The sequence below is a fragment of the Cupressus sempervirens genome, chromosome 5 (assembly GCF_028749045.1).
Source record: "Cupressus sempervirens isolate cs-2001-9-10 chromosome 5, ASM2874904v1, whole genome shotgun sequence".
Classification (NCBI taxonomy): Eukaryota; Viridiplantae; Streptophyta; class Pinopsida; order Cupressales; family Cupressaceae; genus Cupressus; species Cupressus sempervirens.
This window is the reverse complement of record NC_143122.1, coordinates 166,117,306-166,140,902: the sequence shown is the minus strand read 5'-3', so window position 1 is coordinate 166,140,902 and position 23,597 is coordinate 166,117,306. Positions and strand designations below refer to the sequence as shown.

Genomic DNA, 23,597 nt, shown 5'->3' with positions numbered 1-23,597 from the left:
TATCTTTGTTATTACTGAGTTGCAGTAAATTGTAAAACATGTAAATCAACTTGCAACACAAATAACATTTACACAATTAACACCAAGATTTTAACGTGGAAAATTTATTAAGGGAAAAACCACTTGGGACTAACAACCCAAAAATTTCACTCTTCTAAAGTGATCTTTGCTAGGAGACTACCTTTTTAAAGGTTACGTACACTTTGTTAAGATGACCTTGTTAGAGAATTTCACTAAATGATCATCTAGACCTTATCACTCACTATCTAGGACTAAAAATAGTGGCTTTGATTTAAAGGACTTACAAACACCACTAATTGATGTTACCATATAGGATTTCATAGACTTGTTAGGTCCACTCAATGCTTCTGATATTTTCTACTATAATGGTTAAATAGTAATAGTTTAAAGTGATATATTAAAAATAGCAACTGCCTTTGCTTATTCAGATTTGTGTTCTTGCACCTTCTCTATCTTTTACTCACTCAGTTGATTATGTCTTCTACAAACTCTTCTTCTTCTTTTCTATTTGATCTACTTGATTCACTTGGTTCAACACTCTCCTTTTCACACTTTCTTTAACAGTTTGCACTCATTGCAACTTTAACACTTCAACATAATTGCCTTCTAGCCAACAACATGAGATCAACTCCACAACCTTTCAAAATCAGCTTAGTAGCCTAAATTGTCTTGTTCTCCTCCTTAAATAGATTTCCAGATCCTTCCATCTTCTGTTGCTTAATTATAATCATCTATCTTAGGTTTACACCTGTATTCCTTCATATAATGAATTTAAACACATAAAAAATATAAATTCACATTGAATTTTGTGTCCAACCTTATCCTTCTTCAATTTCCTTCATTATATCCTTCTTAAATTTTCTTCAACATTGATTTTTCAACAAACTTTGGCTCTCACTTTAGACCTTCTTGAACTTTCCAACTTTCCATCAAAAGTCGGCCTCAGATTCCAATTTCTCAAACTTGTTCATCTGGCTATCACTCGATAAATATTACATTTACTCGGGCAACATATAACTCAATTAATATTGACTTTCTTGGGAAAATCTGTGTTCTACCTTCTTCTTTGTAATCACTTGGGCAATATCGTAGTCACTCAGTGAATACAATCTCCCTTCATTAACATTGTGACACAATTAAGGTTGGGAACTTCAATATTTCTCAATAATACATGATTGTAAAACAATCGAAACAATATTATATAATAATTGTCTAGCTCATTCAAGTACCCATTGAATACCTTACATATCAACTCTAACTTCATAATACTTTCTTCAAATCCTATTCATCAATCAAATGATATGGTACTTTCTTGAGTTAGCATAATGTCTAGCCAATTAAGACTTTGACATCAATGATAATATAATAATTAATATATGACTATTTTGCATACAACCATAACACCATCACCTAACAATCTCCCACTATTAATTACAATATTAGTTGGGGCTAACATGTATTTTGTTTACTCTTAATTTTAATGTCACATTTGGGAAAACAAAATATGGACTTTCAAGCATAACCTTCTAAAAGGGCCCAAATTAGATCAACACTACCCAAAATGGTTAAGGGGTACCAATGCTGAATCCAAATCCTTTTTAAAGATGTATACTTAAGGGATGTCTTTCTATATGATGCTCTTTCCCCTTATTGTTATGTTATTAATTGATTTGATTACATGTTTATTCAATGCACCTAGATTGATTAATTGAGATGTAAGTAATATAAAACACAAATGAAAACAAAGTAATTAAAAGGATCATATCTGAAACATTTGTGAGCACCATGAAATGACAAATGAGAAATCAAACTCACAATAGGAAGGGCTTGTAGTACCTCTCATGTTTGCAGTCTGTACCTTGTTGTTATTTTGATTCGATAGATACTTGATACTCTTATTGTATGTACTTTGTGATGACCTGAGGGTCAGATGTTATACCTTGATTTAGTACCATAAATGCTTTACTGCTATGCTATTCAGTTTATCATATTTGCATGTTGATGCCATTTTGAGATAACAGTAGATCTACGATGATGTTTGATTATCTGGTATTTGGACTCACTTTTTGATTATGTTATGAGATGGATTTTATGCTATGGTGATTTACGTCATTCTTGTCCCTTTATGCTTTATGTGAACTAAGTGATGTAAATGGATTAATTAGGTATTAAATGCATTTTGCTTTGGCTATGATATTATATGCAATTGCACTTGATCATGTGTTCTCGTGTGCAGGAATTATATCCCTGGCAGAGGAACACAGAGTTAGTGATTCAACTATTCACATTTTACCAATGTCATCCCTATATGGTCAACGTATCCTCATTTTAGTTGTTTAAATTAAAACCTTTTGGTGATTAGTAAATCTGAACTCATCTGCATTATGTGGTTAGACCAGTCAGCGTGTCTGTGCATTTAGAGGTTTGCATTATTGCGAAAGTTGTTTAGTGATTTCTATTATTTTGGGTTTTCGAGCTTTAAATCTTCTCGAATTTAATTTCTGGTAGCTTTGCCTTAGATGAATTCCCGTTACAAGGAATAACTTGCTTTTGTTTGGGTTGCTTTGGAGTCTAGCTAGTCTACTTGGCTATTTTCCCTAATCGACTATTCACTCAAAAAGTGAATAAGTATTGAAAAAGGGATTTTATTATTCACTTCTCACTTTTTGAAAATAGAAATTTGAGAGCTTTTTTGAAATCCTCCTTCTGAAGGATTGGTTTTCTGTTCATTCTAGGAGCTATGAGCGTGGGATCTTTACGAGGTCAGTCTTGTTGGATCTGGCTCGGGTAGACTTTGCTTTTCTGTGATTTTTGGCAGCTTCAACATGTGTTTTATTTTATTGTATGGGTTTTAGTTTCTGCCCCTTTTGCTGTCAGGCAAGGCCTTCCCATTTTATTGTTTTTGCTTCATTTTAGGTTCTATTTTTGGTAGTCGTTTGGCTGCAGGTTGAGAACTAGTGTTCACCTCTGTTTTTGTTTGTTGGTTCTACCTAGTTGGTCAGGTATGAACATTTTCCCTGATTTTGGGATGGGGGTTTGGGGTTTTGTATTGTTATGCTGGCCCTTTTTGCATACAGTGTTTGAACCCCACTATTATTAGATTTTCAAGATTTTTGTACCCAAAGGTCAAATGGGTTTTAATTTTGAAGTTTTTCCAAATTTTGGGGTTTTTACCTCATTTTGTGTGCTGCCATATTTTCTCAAGTTTTCTTGGCATGAGTTGGGTCGTGGACCTGGATTATCCATTTGGATGTCGGTTGAACCTTTATTGCACTTTTGTGCTACATTGGAAGTGACTTTCTGCATTGTTTTCTCTTCCATTCCTTGTGTTATGATCTTCATGATGGTGGTGCACCACACACAAGTACGTGTGCGTACATTTTTCAGGTAACTTGCGAGTCTCGATCTTCCGTGGTACTTTCGAAAGTTATGATCATTGGGGTTGGGTTGGGAATTTGCATGCCTACGGGCACTCATCGTTGGATGAGCATGGGTAGGGTAGGGTAGCATATGGAGGGAGCTTCTATCTCACAACGTGGTGATCATTGTGCCGAGAGGGTTGGTGAAGGAAGTTTTAATTAAGTGATAACTAAATAAAACACTAGGTGGCAGTACAACTTAAGATAATAAAAGATGTGGTGTGCTAGAGCCTTTCATCAAGGAATTGAATCTGCACAATCCGAGCTTGGGCTTTTGGATGCCAAGCTACTCTCCATGATGTTAGCCCCTAATTAGTAGCCCATTGAGTGTTTGACCAGGACCTATAGTTTCTGCATTGTTTATGTCTTGGTTTCAATCATCATACTGCCTAACGTGCGTGTTAGCATGAATGTTTGCTTTTGTGTATTTGTGGTTGGATCATTATCTCCATTAGCACAGTGGGAGTGGGCCTACAGGTTCCATGTGGTTGTGAGGCATAGCTACCCATACCACTACTAAGGACTAGAGTACAAAGATGGTCTATTGTTCTAGCACAACCATTGCTGGATGTCTTCACTTAGTACTTTGAGTTCCAAAGTATGTTTTCTTGTGATTTATGCTTTCATTGGGATGCTTGTATATCATGTTTAGATGATGTTAGTTATTGCCACATTTCCTTATTGTGATGATTAGCATAGAATAGATGATGTTATCTGGTTTTGTAGGATATCTTATGCTTTACTATTAGCATGTTAGATTTCCTTATGCTTATGTTGTAGCATGTTTTAGTAGTGACGTCCCACTTATGATAGTACTGATGATCTATTCGGTAGCTTGGGATGTTACGCGTGGGGGATGGCTAGGGCCCATGATGGTTTTATGATGCTATTATGGTTGGGAGGAACCACATACTTAGTTTGGTTGTACTATTCATTGTGATGTTATTTTCATTTATTGTGATTTTTTTAAAGTACACTACAATGTTACCTTCTATACTTTCCATTCGTTGCTTGATTAGATGGTTAGATGTTGTATCCAGCTTTCAGTATTATGTTCAAGTGTTTACGCCTCGAATTGTGGATCCGATACTCCTTGGTGTGGAGGTTTTGAACTCTGTTTAACCCTTATTGTTGTCCTTAAGTGTTTTCTTGTATTTCCTGGGCGACCATGCGTTAGTATGGGGCGATACAATAAGGTGTCGTATGCCCATTTGAGTTTTGTCATGCGATCCTTGATTGTATCGCACACCTCTTGGAGAAATGTCACACAATACTTTCCAGTATCACACTCCCATTGAAGAAGTGTTGTACGATACTTGTAAAGTATCACACACCCTTGAGAGAAGTGTCGCCCAAACCTTGAAAGTGTCACACCCTTTCTTAAGAATTATTGCGCGATATTGGAAAGTATCGCTTGACGTCGATTTAAAGTATTGCCTAGGTTTTGTAAAAACCTGTTTGGGTGGATAGCGAGCACTTTTCGGTAAGACCCGAACTTTTCGGGAAGTGTTTTGGCTACCCTCTTAAGTGCTCTTCAATCCCTTGGTGTCACATTTTGAATTCAGATTGTTTTGATTCAAATTCTATTTTGCGTCTTCCGTTGTCAATCGTTTTGGTCAGCAGTGGCGTTTGGAGATCCATTGGTGCTAGGATGTTTGGTTAGTCTTTCGTTGCAATCTATGTGATCCGTGTATGATGTTGTCATGTGCACTCATACTTGTTAAAAAATATATATCTTGACTTGTATTTCATCCTTGTTCCAAGGATCTATAGGTGGGGCATTATAGGGCTACTCAAAATTTGAGAATTGAATTGGGTCTAGTAGATAGTAACAAAATCTTAAATAGATCTAGACCTGGGACTTAAAAACTGATATTTGCTAAATTTGAAAATTTGGAGGTCTTTAAATAAGGATGACCTGGAGGCTAGTGATGACTTGAGGTTTAGGGATGACTTGGGTCAAGGACAAGGTCGTCCTTGACCTGTTTTGCACAAAATTTTGAAATCCAAAACTTTGTCAAAGATTTGAAACCCTAATTATGAGATATGAATTCACGGCTTTGAAAATCCTATAGATCTACACCTATACACAAGAAAAATGGTATTTTGTTGGGTTGGTTTGGGGGGAGGGGCTTGCCTTGGTCAAATCCCTATTCAAGAACTAACCTTAAAATGAAAAACATCTAAGAGCAAGACAAATTTAAATACTCACCTCGCTTGTCAAATCTCTATGAATGGAATCAAATCTGCTATTAACAAAGATGTATAAATGCTTGTATGTAGATGTAACTAAGATGTAGAATGATAATGTAGGATGTCTCCATAAATGCAATAGATCTACAAGTGCCAAATCATAGATCTGTGAATGTAAGTATGGTCTTCAACTCTTGAAGGGTTGAATGCTTCAATACCTATGTAAGGTGGATGAATGTGGATCTCCTTCCTCGATGGCCTACTCCACTATCTCTAATCATGAAAAAACTAGATCTTGAGAAGGAAATGTATGCTCGTTGACATGGAAATGAGGGCCTACAATCAATTCTGTTTATAATTAAATAATTATTTTTTGTCGTTGTTTTAATTAGATGTTTTTGTGTTTTGTTAAAAGAGGATTTTACGTTTTGTTGGCTATTTAGTGAATGGTTAATGATGCAAAATGTGTCAGTTTCAGGCAACACTTTGAAAGTCTACTTTTTGACAGTTCAACACTCAATGATCTCTAAAGAGAATTTCATTATGCACAAAGAGAAAGAAATATTTTTTAAGGTCTCAATTTGCATACGAAGACAACCCAAAAATAATATCTTAAATCTAACTTTACATATATACAAAATTAAGAAATACTCCACTCTTTCCCTACTACACCTCTCGACCTAAACATTTAAAATATGCTTAACTTTTCCATAAAACAAATTATTAACATCAAAGTTTTTGTATCACACATGATCATCAAATACAAGAGCTAAATAAAAAACATTTAGAAAATGCTAAGAGTGAAAGAAAAAATGCAAGAGAGCACAAGAAAAAAGGCTAAACCATAGATCATATACTAGTGTCATCCTCAAATATTAATGCATTGACATATGTGATAGAAATCTGATACCTTTGAATTAAAAATATGATTTAAAAGAAAAAAACTCCAGCATTGACATATGTCATAGAAATCAACCTTTGAATTTAAAATATCCTTTAAAAAAACAAAAGAACTCCCCAATCTCTTACGGTTGGCACTTTGAAATTCACATCATGAATTCCCCAAATGCTTAACTTTTAAAAAATAAACTCCCCAAGCTCTTCACTTCATGGTTGACACTCCGAAGTTCACATCATGAATTACAAAAATGCTTTATCAGTCCAATTCTGTCGACTTTAACCAGGAATCCAGGAATATTCACCTCTCCATGAGCCTTTACTCCCAAAACCCAATTGACATGTAGGCCCACAGATCAACCTCTAATCCTTTTCATGCGCTCCCTCCAGGTAGTCTCAAACTGTCCTCAACCCCAAGAAACAGAACAGGAATAAAATATGATGACTAAACACTGACAGGAAAGAGATTTTCACAATGGTATGCATATTTGTTTCCAACATCAACAGCAGCACCATAGGCATCGCCTGCACTTCAGGGATGCGAAGGAGAATTCTCCCGCGCAGATGCAAATGGCGGTGTTGTTGCTCGTCCCTGAGGACCAAATTGGTTCGACGCTTGACGACCCTGGGCTCGAACCCCAAACCTCTCACCACCATCGCCGTGCACAATGTCGACGAGGACTATGACTTGCAACACTCCGCATATCTGCCCGTCAAGAAGCGGTTGGTAATGGGTCTAATGGCCGTTTTGTTCTGTGCGCACAATTTCTATGTGCCCGTGCAAATAGCAAGTGCCGCATCGTCCAAGCGCGTCAGGCTCAAGGATGTGCAGAACCCCATGCTTCAGGATGCTCTCAGGTACGCCCTTTTTGATAAATTTATCGTTTGCTGGCCCAAATAGTGCCCCGGATTGCTGAATTGCAGTCTTCGTTGATCTTAGGGCTGCCGTTTCTGGGGATCTGGAGGAGTCAGAGAGAATTTTCTCCGACCTTATTGCGCAGGAGCCGGAGAATGCCAGTGTGTGGTCTAACAGGGGAAGCGTTAGGGTTTCTCTAAGTAAATTTGAGGCGGCCGTGGAAGATCTGTCGGAGGCAATCAAGCTTGCTCCGCAAGCCTCCGTTCCGTTTCTCAACCGTGCCATTGCATACGAGGTACCGTCCCATATAATTCTTGTCTGAAGTCTCTTGGACAAACATTTGTTTTGTTAATTATGTTTTGAATTTTACTGTAATTGAAATTTTGTCATTAGTTTGTTTGAAGAAAATCAGAGACAACATTTAATTTGGAAAATTTACATTTTGGGTTATGATTGAATTAACTCCCCCGTTACATGGATAATTTTCTTATTCAAATTTACTGAGTCCTGCCTTCTGGTAACTCGTGTTGGGTTGGGCAGAATGTCTCTAAATCTCTGAAGATCGATTTGTCATCTTTTAACATTTTTGCTTCACACACACGCATTTTAAATTTGTACCACACTTTCTCTTTATAGTTTGTTTTAGGATATTTGTAGATTAACTAATGCAGTTCTTTTTTGTGACATATCCATTCTAATAAAGAATTTGCCATGCAAGTTTTGGGTTTTGATCTTCACCATGGTAATCATACCTCTTCTACAGCCCTAAAGGAGCAAGTTCCAATTCAAATCCTTGGAAGAAATAATGATAAATACACAAGAAATATAATAAATTTAGGCTGCAAGTTAAAAGTTTTTATCAGTGAGTTGAACTCATAGATATTTTTTTAAATTTGTGAATATTGTATACATTTACAAGTTTTAATGAAAATACAGTCTAATAGCTCTTATAGAGGCATCCGCTCCACAATGATGTATATTACTACAGAGGACAGCGTTTACTTTTAGCAGCAGAACTGCTGGCTTTTTACAATGCTAGTAGTTTCTCTTCTCGTGACATTTTTCTCAGTTCTTCCATCTTGCAGTTTTGAGGGGTTGTGAATTGCAAAGTAGGGGTATAATGTCCCCTATTGAGAGGCTGCCTGTTTTCCAGTAATTAACATAAAACGTTTAACATGATAATGGCTCATAGTAAGTTATTGAGATTACAATGCATCCAATTCTTTATAGTGTATAAATTATTAAATATATTTGGAGTTTGTCCTCACTGCTTCCCTAATTCCTATGTTATTTTTGCAGATTTGTACTTCTGAATCAGTGTAACTCTTTATTATTTCTGCTCTTTGAAAGGGACACAACCTTTCACAATGAGATCTGCACTTGTTATTTTAAGAAGATCTGTACTTCTTCTTAATTATCTTTCAGATTTTTCTTCTAGGAGTTTGCTAGCTTGAACTGATTTCTTTATTTTAATTTGATGATTACTATTTCCCTTAAATTAATTTGTGTGGGAACATGACAAGGAGGATTTATAGTTAAAAACTTAAAACAAATAGTTGAAGGTGCTATGATCTGTTCTTCAAGATATATGATTAATATCACTTCTAGATTTTATCTATTCATGAGGTAACAGTGTTGTTTATTTTTCATCGTTTCACGTTTCCAACCCTGCCAAGTTGTTGCTAAGTCTAGAGTGTTTCAGTCATGTGCACTTATCTCACTGTCTAGAAATAATCTTTTCACTGTTTCAAATTTCCAACCGTGCTGAGTTATTTTTAAGTCCAGAAATAAATACGGAAGCAGAAGCATTTAATAGTTAGGTAAGAAGCTAGAAGTTGCATAAGTTTGCTACAATCATCACATACACAAATTGAAATAAATGATATCAATTGTCATACAACAGCCCTCACAAAGCAAAACTCTTACTTCCTACAACAATATAAGTTGGAAGTATAAGCTTTGATCATGGGGAAAGACCAAAATGGCTGAATTCTAATAGCAGGACAGCTGAACACATGCCATCCTTTTCAAGATAAAAACAAGGCTAGAATTCACAACTGGCTGTACTCCTGTTGCGGGATCTACGTTGATCACACATAAGCAAGGAATGAATTGCCTTGGATTCTGCATTTTTGCCTCAACTACAGCTGCAAAAATATGTAGTGCTCACCCATTTTGAATCTGGGATTTCAGTAGAATGCCGTTCACTCGAATGTTGGACAAGGTATGTGAAACCCTCCTTTAGACCTGTGTGCAAGCAGCTTTCTACATATGCAAGGATCTAGAAAACAGTTTACTTCTTCAAACCACCAAAGTCAATCAATAATGAACTAGAAAATAAATAGCATTTTTCATTGTGACAAAATCACTAGAAACATCTGAGTGGTGGGCGCTCTACTGATGGTGCTTTGAATTTGTGTAGTGGTGCTTTAATTTGTATCCGCCTGTTTTGTTTTAGTTGGGACGGTCTAACTTTTCCTGTGACAGATTTGTCTCATAATGGTTTTGTCTTGATAGATATGACAGTTATGCTTATAGGAAATGTAGATGCAGTGTAGTGGCAGAAAATGATGATCTTTCATTTCTTTGACATTTGGGAGTTCTTTACTGTGCAAATGGACATTTCCAATGGTCTATTATGCGAGGCGTAAGCCCAGTTGTAGACAGTGTTTCAGAAGATTTCAGTTGGCTGTAGAAACAGAACTAGTTTAGTGTAGAGAGGATGAACGAGTGCAATATTGAGAAGATTTATTGTACATGCATTATAGAGTTCTTTGTAGCTACTTTTACATTCTAGATGCAGGATGGAGAGTAAGCTGAGCTATTACAACTTTGGGGTGGTTTTGGTTAGTTTGTCATTGATGATTTTGTTGGTGATATGAGAAGGAGAATGTTGTGCACAGTTAATACAAGTTTGACATTGGTTTTGCTCCTTGTTGACCTCATTGTTCTCGGATATGTATAGAGTTGTACTTATGCTGTGTCTATTCCGGCAACTCTATGTATTTGTGATTCATTTTTTGGTCTGAATTCCTCCTCAATTACATATTTTGTTTTGCAGTTTTGACAATATGTTTGTGGTTGCTAGCAGTACTTAAAGTCAAAATTTCATGTGGTATGATTCCACTGTATGAATGTTACAAGGTTCGGAAGTTCTGTTTGGTAGTTTCTCTGATTTCTTCGGTACGAAACCAGATCTTTAGGATGTCTGCAAATTGTCTGAAGGTTGTATTTTGCCTTGTGATTTGAGAAAAGTTTAAGGATTGATTGTAGCGTGTGGTTTCCAAGTGGCATTAATTTTCACTATACCCATGTCGACTTATAAAACTTTTGAAGTGTTTTTGAGCCGATTCATTTTGGATGAAACATCTCACAACCTTGGGTAGAAGCTAGTATATATACATATCAAAAATGTGGTGGTAAGTGCACATGGCATAAGAAGATCATGAGATGATGAAATGATGTGTATGTGTGAAGTTGTAAGTTAAGCATCGAATGTGAGCAGAGCAAGATATCTTATCAGGCAGTGTTGAAGTATTTCATGTGTGTCAATTGAACTTCAGTGGAACTGTATTTTATGAATATATAAGATGCAATCATAACAATTCAATCCCTGTTAACATTATGGGGATGAAGACCTTTGGCAGTGACCCTTATTGGGCAGTGAGCTCTCCAGTAGTTGGGCTTGCAGCGAGCGTCTTTTGTAATATACTATAACCAGTTATAATATATATAGAGGTAACCATCTTCGTGGTTTTTCCCATATGCTTTTCCGTGTAAAAATTTGGTGTTTCCTTGTGTATATTGCTATGGATGCTGTTTCTCCTTCATTTGCTTTATTGGCTACATCTTTCCTTCTGATGCATGCTAGTAAATTTTTTCAATATTCTGGTTGTTCAGCGGGTTTTTCCACATTGAGATTTCCAGGTTAAAATCTTCATGTCAATGCTTGTTTTTGTTTGATGCATCTTATTGTTTTCATCTTGTTTTATTTATCTAAAATATTGTTTCATTCCCCACAATTAAAAAACATTATTTTTAGCCCCATTCACTGTCCCCTTTTTGGGGCATTAGAAAAATTACAAGTCCAGCTCATAAAATAATTAAAAGGTGACTTATTTTGAGCTGAATGCTAATTATTTAAAAGCCATTTTAATTAAAGGGGAAAAAGGTGACAAAAGGGTAAGAGGATGAAAGAGAGAATGGGGAAGCTGAAGTCACAGGATGGACAGGAGGAGGAGTTCATTTTGTCATGCTTGGTTTATGAGTTGGTTTTTAATATCTTGGAGAATTTGAGAAGCTTCTAGCTTGAGAATGCAATGTGCAAACAATGTCAGCTTGGTAAGATGACAAAGTCAAGTTTTTCAAGTAAGACCTATACTTCTAATGACATTCTGGAATTTGTGCATACTGATTTGTGTGGACCAACGAGAGTAGAAAGTTATTATGGTGACAAATATTTTATACTTGCTTGTTGATGACTATTCTAGGATTATGACAATTATGTTCATGAAGCTGAAGTCACATGCTTCTGATATGTTCAAATGGTATAAAACTAGAGTTGAAAAAGAGACTGGTAAATAATTGAAATGTTTGAGATCTGACAGAGGTGGTGAGTTTGTCTATTGAATTACTAACTTTTGTGCTGAGCATGGTATTAAGAGAGTTGTCGGCACCGAGAACAACACAACAGAATGAGATTGTTGAACGAAGGATCAAATCAATTGTTGACTATGCAAGAGCATATCTGATTGAAAAAGGATTTGCTCAAATGTTTTGGAGAAGGTATTAGCATTGCAGTATATACTATCAGCCGAGTTCGATTGAAGAAAGGAACAAACAAGATACCTTATGAACTCTGCTATGATCATACACCTACTGTGAGTTATTTCAAGATATTTGGAAGTAGATGCTACATTCATAAAGATGAAAGGAATGACAAATTTGAGTCAAAAGGTGATGAAGGTTTTTTTCTTGGATATTCTTCTAAGAGCAAGGCATATAAATGTTTGAAAACAAGGCTACGAATACAATGATTGAAAGTGCAAATGTAAGAATTGATGAGTTTGCAAACAAGAACGATGAGGAAAGCAAAAAGTAACTAGATGATTACAACAAATTTGTTTATGTTTATTAAGATGCTTTTGGCATGACGCCCGAGCAACAACAAAGAGTCATCGAGCATCATCTTGTAGTACCCTAGTTATAGGCAGAACAACCCAAGCAAGATGGAGAGCCCCAACTGAGTGAAGATAATGCTGAAAGTCAGAGAACTGAACCTGTGCTAGTGAAATATGTGAGAAAGAACCACTCACTTGAATAAATCATTTAAGATACAAGTGTTGGAGTTATGGCAAGAAGTAAGTTGAAAGATAGTACCTATTTAATTGCTGAATTTTAACCAAGAATTGTTGAAGCTGCACTTGATAATGAAGACTGGATAAATGCCATGAATGAAGAGATTGAGAAAAACAACACATGGCCACTGGTACCAAGATCAGTTGATAAGAGTGTAATAAACAAATTGAATGAAAATGGTGAAGTTGTGAGGAACATGGCAAGATTAGTTTGCAAAGGTTATGCCCAAAAAGAAGGTATTGACTATGGTGAGACTTTTGCCTTTGTTGCAAGATTGGAAGGAGTTAGAACTTTATTAGCATATGCTACTTACAAGAGATTCAAGGTATATCAGATGGATTTTAAGTCAACTTTTTGGAATGAAATACTTGAAAAAAGTGTATGTAGAACAACCAAAAGGATTTGTTGAACTTGATTAGAAGCACATGGCTTGCAAATTGAATAAAGCTTTGTATGGACTGAAACAAGCATCAAGAGCATGGTATGAAAGGTTACATTCATACTTGATTAAAATTGGATTTGCTAGAACAAGTGAGAACAATAATTTCTATTTGAAAAGTGAAATTGATAACATGTAATTGATTGCTGGAATTTTTGTGGATGATATCATATTTGGTGGGAATGATTTGTTGCGTGAATCATTTGCTGATCAAATGAGCAAAGAGTTTGAAATGTCTTTGTTTGGTGAGATCAAAATTTTCATCGGCTTACAAGTTCATCAAACAAAAGATGGTATATATGCGACCCAATCTAAGTACGTTAAGGAGATCTTGGAAACATTTGGAATGGATGAGTCAAGGTAAGTTGATACACCTATGGTGACCGGATGCAAATTATTAAAGGAGGAAACTTCATCAAAGGTAAATGAAATACAATATAGATCAATGATTGGTAAATTTCGTTATGTTGTGCATAGTAGTCTTGATATTGCACATGCAATTAGAATTGTTGCAAAGTTTTCCTCTAATCCTAAGGAAGCACACAACATTGTAGTTAAAAGGATATTTAGATATTTGAAAGGAATTGAAGGTTTTTATCTAAGTTACTGATTTGGATGCGGATTCCGGAAGCGGATACAGGATGCAGGGATTTTTTTTTTGGGATGCGGACGCGGGAGGAAACGTACACACACACACACACATATATTATAATATTAACATATGCAAAGAAATGCAAGAAATATACAAAAACAAATCATTTGATAAATCATAATATGACTATGAATCTATGATACTTAACAGTTAACTGGAACCCTTAAACAAAATTTCAAGATATTTCAAAATTCATATGATATTCATATATCAATATCAATATGTGCTTGTCCAACATTAGCGTTTAGTCTTGACTTTTAAACAATAAGTTCAAATAGGTCATGTTCAAGATTCCAACAAAATAAAATTTAAAAACATGGTAAATGATTGAAGTTTGAAGATTCAATCAATTAGAGTCTGACTCTGAATCATAGGGATTCGCAAGAAAATCCACATTCTCATTGTCATCTCTAACTGCTGAAAGATCATTTGAACCAAGCATGGTTCCACTTATGCTAGATGCACCACGTGCCACACTATCATCATCACCGTCTCCAATTGTAACAAGATCATGAAGTGTTGCATCCAAATTTGCACACTCAGGGGCTACATCCCAAAGCTTTGTTGCCCTTTCCTTGTAATGATCATTCTTACGTGACAAAAGACGCAAGTTGGTGTGGACAAAGACCAAGTCCTCAGCTTTCTTGGAGCCTAACCGGCTGCGCTTCACCGAATGGATAAAGGAGTATGTACTCCAATTCCTTTCAGCAGTAGAAGAACTAGCAACCTATATAGTTGTTACAAAACATACAAATGAAAAACAAATTAATTTTATAGAATGTGTGAAACACTAAATTCTACAATGCAAGTGTAAACATAAAATTTTAAAGCAAATTTACAAAACAAAATAAAAAACTTACTTGTGATAGGACTTTGATTGCAAGAGGTTGAAGATGCTTGAAAGGTTGACCATACTTGTACCACCATGTGATAGCTCCCATTCTATTTTGGTCCTTTAGTGCAAATGGAGAATGCTTTAACCCTGAAGCAAACCACCCAAATTCTTCCCTCACTTTTTCATGCATTTCTTCTAGTGGGAAGAGTCTTGTAAGGGCTTTGTGGCACCCGTTAGCAACCTCCTCATCCGCAAATGGTGCAACTCTATCCGGCATATCAGCTATCTCCTCACTATAATACCTAGGAGATAAGGCATATGCAAGGAGGTGCAATGGGGTAGTCATCTTATTCCAGCGATGGTTGATAATTGCTTGCACTTCTTTGCATAAGGATTCACATTGTGTGGGGTTACTCTCATGTGCTTGTATAGAATGTTTTACCTTCTCAACCATGGTGTCCATGCCATCATACACATCCCCTAAGCAAGGTGTATTTGTATCTGCAAAACGGAGCATAGTCATCATGGGCTCGGTGAAATCCAATACATATGCCACACGAGCCCAACAACTCTCATTCAAGATCAAATCCTTGATCCTTTGTGCTCTTTCTGAATTTGAGATCTTCCATACACCCCATTGATGACCGATAACCATTTGACTTAATGCATCTTTTACCTTGAGGAGTCGTCTCATAACGATTGTATGAGATGCAAAACGGGTCTCAGCAACCTAAGCAAGTTAACAATATAATTATAAATTTTAATTTTTAACTAAATTACAAAACCATGAAACTTAGTAATTTAAAAAAATTAATTTACCTTCAGCAACTCCAATTTGGAGTATGTTCTAAAAATGGATTGTGACATGTGGTTGTTGGTCACAAACATCTGTATGTCCTCCCCCTCTTCATATGTTTTCTTCACCCAATCTACTTCAGTGCTAGTTTTTTGCATGATCAAGTTAAGGGAGTGAACAGTGCATGGAGTCCAAAAAATATGGTCATACCGACTCTCAACTAAAGCATCCGCACCCTTGCAATTTTTGGCATTGTCAGTGACCACCTGTACCACATTCTCACTACCCACCATCTCGATGGCCTCAATGAGAATTCTAGAAACGAATTTCGAATCCTTCACTTGCCCCTCACAATCAATGGCCTTCAAAAACATTGCCCCTTTGGGGGAAATTGCAATCACATTAATCAGTGGTCGGTTTCTTGTATCCTTCCAACCATCTGACACAATAGTTAGACCTGAAGTTTTCCAAGGTTTTTTGATTGGTTGAAGGTCTCTCTCTATATGTGCCCTCTCTTGTTGCAATAAAGTTGTACGCACCTTTTCATAGCCCAGGCTTGTGTAGTTAGTTGGTGATTCTTTGATTGCTGCCACCATTTTCATCCAATATGGTGATCTCACCAAGTTGAAAGAAAGCCCATTCGCATAGAGGCAACGTGCAATAGCTTCATCAATGCAGTCTCTTGCCCCCATTTTAAATGCGGTGTCCAACGGGCCTCTTTTGTGGGTTGAAATTTCCACTTCTTCCTCATCCTCTCCTGGCACAGGTACCTGCAAGAATGGGTGTTGGGAGGATGCAATTGGTTCAGTGGGTGTTTGTGGCTTGCTCTTTGAGGAAGGACCTTGATAGTAGCTTTTGATCTATTGATCAATGCATCAACAGCTTCTTGTTCTCTTACAAATGAAAGTATTTTTGCGCTAGTCATCCTAGTACCATTTTTGCCTTTGCACATTCCAAATCCTTTGCCAGCAGGGCCCATAAAATGAAGCTTCACTCGGGAATATGAGCTATTGAAAGGTTTTCCTTTGTTACTTTGACAATAATTGCACTTCCAATAGTATGAGCCACCTCCTGAAACCTGTGATATCCGTGTTGTATGTCTCCACAAAGGAGAGCCTACATCAATTTTGAAATTATCAGTCCCTTCCCCTCCTTGGCCCCGCACTGAATTTTGACTGGCACTACCACCAGTATCCACTCTTGCCTAGTTTTTTGGAACCTATTTTATAAGAAAATAAATAAATTTTAATTAGTTCCTAACAACTATGAACATCAATGATCATGCATATGAGTGGAAAGAAGTGAGAAAAACTACTAAAATAGATACCCAAAGTTGCTTCTACATATCTTTCAAAAAGAAAAAAAATTGAAAAAAAATTTGAAAAAAATCATTTGAAACTCAAAAGAATTCATCTAAATACTCAAGAAAAGGATTGAACACTTACCTTTAATGGTTTAAACTTCTTTGAGAAAGCTATCTCTCCCTCTTTGATCAATCCTCTTTGAAAATGCTGAACTTAGCTTCACAATGAAGGAGTGGCTATAGGTGCAAACAAAATTCTAAAATGGCTCTTATGAATGCTTCTATGTTGACTTCCAGGGTCGTTTTAGGGTTTTATTGTGAAAAAACACTTTAAAAATGCTTTTCATCACATGTTGTTATGGAAGTTTAAGTTAAAATAAATGATATTTTATTGTTTTTTAGGGTTTAGCCGGCACTGGGCCCGTGGATGCGCTTGGATGCACTGCGGCTGCTGGCCGGAAGCCATTCGCAAGCATCTGGATGCGCGTGGAAGCTGAGTACTGCGGGTGCTGGCTGGAAGCCATCCCACACGCATCCGGATGCCTGCGGATGGCTTTCGGCTAGCACCCGCAGCTCATTCGGGCGCTCCACGCATCCGTCTACATCGGATGCGGAAGCCAAGCCACTGAGACACGAATCGGTATCTGAGGTTTTTATGGTGCAATCAAGTTGGTGAGTTTACACTTAAAGTCTACAATGATGTAGATTGGACTGGTAATGTGGATGACATAAAGAGTACAAGTGGTGGAGCTTTATTCTTAGGAGAAAGACTAATTACATGGTTGAGCAAGAAACAGAGTTGTTTCACAATCTATTGTAGAAGCTGAGTATGTTGCTGCTGCAATTAATTGTTCTAATATTGTTTGGATTAAGAAACCTATGGAAGGAATGCAAGAGGAGGTAACCGAGTCTGTTACTATTTATTGTGATTATACTAGTGCAATAAACATATCAAAGAGTCTAGTGTGCATGCAAAAACGAAGCATATATCTATCAAGTATCACTACTTGAGAGAGCAAGTGCAAGTGAGACTTGAATATGTGAAGTCTAAAGAAAAAATTGCAAACATATTTACCAAGCCATTGCTTAAGGATGCTTTTGAGTATCTAAGAGGTAAATTGGGGGTCCTTCCCCTATTTAAGATTAACTAAGCACAGATGCACGTTGCATCAATTCATGGATGATCAGATATATCTTTGTGGAGTTGATGCAAGAGTTCACTGTTTAGGGATGTTTCCCGAAGATGTGAAAAGTGATTGTAATGAAGCTCATGTAAACAATACATGCAAGGAATTACTATAAGGTTTTATAAGTTTCACATTGAAACTTATTACCTTCGGCATTGTTGTCAAAGTGGGAGAGAATGACTAAAAGGGAGGGATATACTATGGAGAAGAATGAATATTGTTCTCAAACGGGGAGACACATGTTGATGAAGTTGTTGTTGATCAAAGAAGTACACCCGAAGGGGGAGAGATTGAGAAGTTGTGGAGATAAAGCTGTTGAAAATACAAACCAAGTGAATTCTGATGCTGAAATCTACTACAGAGAACCTGAATAAAGTTAGAGAGCTGAAAAGTTGTATTGTTGAGAATGCATACATTTGGTTATCTAATGTGTAATGTAAAATCTTATGTTTATGTGTTGCCATCAATGCCAAAGAGGGAGATTGTTAGCCCCTACTGATAATGTTGCTATTGTATAGAAAAGAGTCATATCAACTGTTATGTTGTCATTGATGTCAAGCCTTAGTTGGTTAGACATTATGCTAATTCAATAGAGTACCATATCATTTGATTAATGAAGAGAATTTGAAGAAAGTATGATGAGAATTGGTATTCAATGGGTACTCTAATGAATTGGACTATGGCAGTATAGTGTTGGTTTGATTGTTTGACAATCATTTAAAGTTGCGATGAAGTTCATGTATTCACCGAGCTACACAAGTTACACTGAGCAACTAGGTTAAAGAAGAGGTACAGTATACACTGAGTGATTACAATTATCACTAAGTGCATGGCAAAGCAAAGTTATTGTCTAGTGTTAATCGAGTGATGTATTGCTCGAGTAAGTGGCAATGTCCACTGAGTATGAACAATAAGAACAAGTTAAGAACGATTGAATATGAGGCTGACCTAGGTGAAACTTAAGAATGTTCAAGAAATTCAAATGATAAAGTCAAAGTTAGTTATGGGATTTACGGCTAGAGAAATATAATGAAGATCTAATGAAGAAGATTTGTGCAAGAGGAATATAAGCACAAAGTTCAAGGAAGTTTTATTTTTTAACTGTCTAAATTCAATGAATTTGAGAACTATGATTGTTGTAGATATTAGTTTTCCACAATCCATTAGAATTCTTAGCTGTGTTTTCTGGGTAGATTGTGTTACAATTTTTGCATCAACGTTTCGGATCACACTCTGTGATCCATCATCAGGATGAGAGAGCTGAAGGAAAAAAGTAGAAAGATTGCAGACCCAATAAGGATAAAAAGGTTGGGACAGGAAGGGAGGGGTAGGTGCACCACAATCAAGACAAGTTTGAGGTTCAACAATAGGGACAAGGAGGGAAGGGGACCCCAAAAAAGATAAAAATACATCCAACTACAAGAGAGAAAACAACCACCAGAAATAATGACAGATCTACTATTAAAAACCAAAGTGAGGGAAAACATAAAACAAAAGAGGGTGACCAGAAGGGTGAATATGAAGGCTGGAAACAAAATAAAAACGCAACAATAGATGAAAATGTACAAATATGCATGATGTTAATTAATACATAAAACAATTATAAATATGAACAACCTAAAGAAATGCCAACGAAATTCTAAATGAATAATGACCAAGTAATATAATAGAAATTATTATTATATAATAATGGTCATTATTATATAATAATAATCACTATTGTATACTCGTAATCATTACTATGTTATAATAAAGGAAATAATGGTAATAGACTAGAACGACACTAGAAAGGGGACTATGAGACAAAAATGGCAAGGATACAACACCAGAGCGCTTGAGAGTGCTTGTGTTTGATACGGACACAGCGTAAACACCAAGGGACAAAATTGACCCACACACACACACGAAAATAAAAAGAAATAAAAAGAAACGATAATGAAAATAATTAATACATGAAAAAATAACTAAAGAAAATTTATACAATAATAATAATAAATAAATTATAACAATAATAATAATAATAACCATAATAGTAAGATAAATAAATAGATAATATCAATTTAAAAATAAATAAATAAATAAATACAAATAAAATAATAAAAATAAATAATTTCGAAGCTGGAAATAAGAAAAGCAAAAGATAAAATAAAACTAGAAGAATAAAACTAAGTGAAAACTGGAACGAAAAATAAAATTAAATAAATAAATAAATAAATAAAAAATTGGGGGGGGGGGGGGGGGGGGGGGAGCAGGAGAGGTAGAGCGGAGGATGATGAGCGAAAGAGAGAGAGAGAGCGAGAGAGAGAGAGAGAGAGAGAGAGAGAGAGCGCATTAGGTGTGGCAAGAAAAGTTTCTGATGGATGATAACAGGGGTTGCCATGAATGGCTAAGAAATAACCCTTCATCACGATTAAGATTCCGCGGGTGGTTGCCAATGGCAATGGCCTCTTTGATTTTTCGCCTAAAGAAATTTCAGGAAGACAATTTCTTTAGGCGAAAAATCAAAGAGGCCATTGCCATTGGCAACCACCCGCGGAATCTTAATCGTGATGAAGGGTTATTTCTTAGCCATTCATGGCAACCCCTGTTATCATCCATCAGAAACTTTTCTTGCCACACCTAATGCGCTCTCTCTCGCTCTCTCTCTCTCTCTCGCTCATCATCCTCCGCTCTACCTCTCCTGCTCCCCCCCCCCCCCCCCCCCCCCCCCCCCCCCCCAATTATTTATTTATTTAATTTTATTTTTCGTTCCAGTTTTCACTTAGTTTTATTCTTCTAGTTTTATTTTATCTTTTGCTTTTCTTATTTCCAGCTTCGAAATTATTTATTTTTATTATTTTATTTGTATTTATTTATTTATTTATTTTTAAATTGATATTATCTATTTATTTATCTTACTATTATGGTTATTATTATTATTATTGTTATAATTTATTTATTATTATTATTGTATAAATTTTCTTTAGTTATTTTTTCATGTATTAATTATTTTCATTATCGTTTCTTTTTATTTCTTTTTATTTTCGTGTGTGTGTGTGGGTCAATTTTGTCCCTTGGTGTTTACGCTGTGTCCGTGTCAAACACAAGCACTCTCAAGCGCTCTGGTGTTGTATCCTTGCCATTTTTGTCTCATAGTCCCCTTTCTAGTGTCGTTCTAGTCTATTACCATTATTTCCTTTATTATAACATAGTAATGATTACGAGTATACAATAGTGATTATTATTATATAATAATGACCATTATTATATAATAATAATTTCTATTATATTACTTGGTCATTATTCATTTAGAATTTCGTTGGCATTTCTTTAGGTTGTTCATATTTATAATTGTTTTATGTATTAATTAACATCATGCATATTTGTACATTTTCATCTATTGTTGCGTTTTTATTTTGTTTCCAGCCTTCATATTCACCCTTCTGGTCACCCTCTTTTGTTTTATGTTTTCCCTCACTTTGGTTTTTAATAGTAGATCTGTCATTATTTCTGGTGGTTGTTTTCTCTCTTGTGGTTGGATGTATTTTTATCTTTTTTGGGGTCCCCTTCCCTCCTTGTCCCTATTGTTGAACCTCAAACTTGTCTTGATTGTGGTGCACCTACCCCTCCCTTCCTGTCCCAACCTTTTTATCCTTATTGGGTCTGCAATCTTTCTACTTTTTTCCTTCAGCTCTCTCATCCTGATGATGGATCACAGAGTGTGATCCGAAACGTTGATGCAAAAATTGTAACACAATCTACCCAGAAAACACAGCTAAGAACTATGATTGTGGTTAAGTTTCAAAATCTGGAAGGCAAAAGTTAGCTATTTAAAGAAATGATTGGAATTGTTTTTGGTTGCTGATTATGTGCTCTTTGTTGCTGATAAAGAACGAATTATTGAAGGTGAAGGAGAAAGAAGAACAAGGTGAACCAAGCAGAGCAAAATTAGAAAGATCAAGCAGAGGAAGTACAAAGTAAAAGAAAAAGAGTGTAAATCAACTAGATAGAGATCAAAAGGAAGAAGATAGAGCGAAGCAGAGATATAAACAAGCAGGGTAGTGTTAAACCTAGTAGATCATTTGACTGTACCTTTCTTACCATTGTAGTAGATAAAATCTCTTAACCAAGTGGACCTAATAAGTCTTTGAAATCCAATATGGTAACATCGATTAGTGATGTTTGTAAGTCCTTTAGAGCAGGTCACTCTTTAGTAATGACAAGAAGTGATAAGGTCTAGATGATCTTTGGTTAAAATCCTCTAACTAGGTCTCACTAAAAATGTGCATGTAACTTTTAACAAGGTTGGTTCCTAATAGAGTTCACTTCAGTAGAGTGAAATATTTGGGTTGCCGGTTCCTAGGTGATTTTTCCCCTTACAAGGTCTCCACATTAAAATATCTGTGTCAAATATGTGATTGTTTATTTGTTGCAAGTTGATTTTCAAGTTAATTATTTATTGCTGCAGCTTGGTATAAGTTAAGTTATATCTCAAATATTTGGTAAAGTAATGGATAGTAAAATAACAATTTGATGTTAAAAGATTATAAGTTTGTTTTAAAAAGTTGAATGTGGTTACCCAGTTATTGTTATGACAATTTAAGAAGTTTAAATTGGTATTGAAGTGTTTGAAAGGCCTGTAGGATAACTGGATATAACTGATTCACCCTCCTCCACGTGCCCCCCCCGCTCTTAGTTATCTAACATGCATATCTCTTGGAAGTTCTATATGCATTTGGACAACTTCACATGTCATGGAAGTTACATTGTGGTAGATGTGATGGTTTGCTGGTAGGAAATAGAAAAAGGGAGTTATGAATAAAATGATGTTTCTTCCAGTTGAATGATGTTTGAAGATTAACTGTTGACAATGAGTGTATACAGAATGAATTGGAGATGTCAGTTGGGTGTAGAAACATAGTGAGTTTGATGGGGAAAGGAAGAGTGCATACGCTATATCTGGAGCTTTTTGAAACTACTTTTGCCAAAGCAAGGAGAGGAAGCTGAGTAATGGCCATAAACAGAAGGTTTCTAGATTAATTTTTAAAAAAATCCTGTTTGTAATTTTTGTTGCTTGTTCTGCCTTGTTTCATGCAATTTCAATATATCTAGCATCTAAAGAATATTAAGTCTGGTTCTCTTCTATTCTAATTTTCAGTCAATTTGAAATTAGTTACAACTGCATGTACATGTTTAAATTTCTAATGAGAGTTGAATCTCGCTAGGTAACACAATAGTGGCCTCCCTTTTACATCAATTCCTCTGGGACAGTTTAGTATCCCTGACCAAAGGTAAACAAAGCGTCTTGCATATCCTCCAATGCTTTGATTAACACAGTGTACCTGAATAGTGCTTTGAGCCTTTTAAAGTCATCCTGGACAGCAACAATCGTATTATGCTATTAGGACATCTTACGTGCTTAATACTAACTTGAGGAAATACTGATTGGATCTGAACAGTAGTCAAGATGATTTTTTTGAGCCTGGAATCAAGTTGACCCTTCTTTTTGAATGTGCCAAGTACCAATTTTTGATTCCCCTTCTATTCTTGGCAATTTTTGGACTTGAACTCAAATTCATAGACTAGTCCTCAAGGTGAAACACAACATACTCCAAAATTTGTGGTAGAATCATTGCCAGATCTCTTGTGGGATGGGGCAATG

At 36.0% G+C, this 23,597-nt stretch overlaps 1 protein-coding gene across 2 annotated transcripts in view; it reads left to right on the top strand.

The window, feature by feature from the left end:
* The first annotated feature begins 6,933 nt into the window (after window positions 1-6,933).
* Window positions 6,934-23,597, top strand: part of LOC149554955 (uncharacterized) — a 28,279-nt gene continuing 11,615 nt past the window's right edge. For both annotated transcript variants that reach the window (XR_016364437.1, XM_089828987.1), the window contains exons 1-2: window positions 6,934-7,388; window positions 7,471-7,681. Coding sequence is in view for 1 of the 2 variants with exons in the window: in XM_089828987.1 (XP_089685113.1) it covers window positions 7,006-7,388; window positions 7,471-7,681 (594 nt within the window). In the remaining variant the exon portion in view is untranslated. The remainder of the gene's footprint in view (window positions 7,389-7,470; window positions 7,682-23,597) is intronic.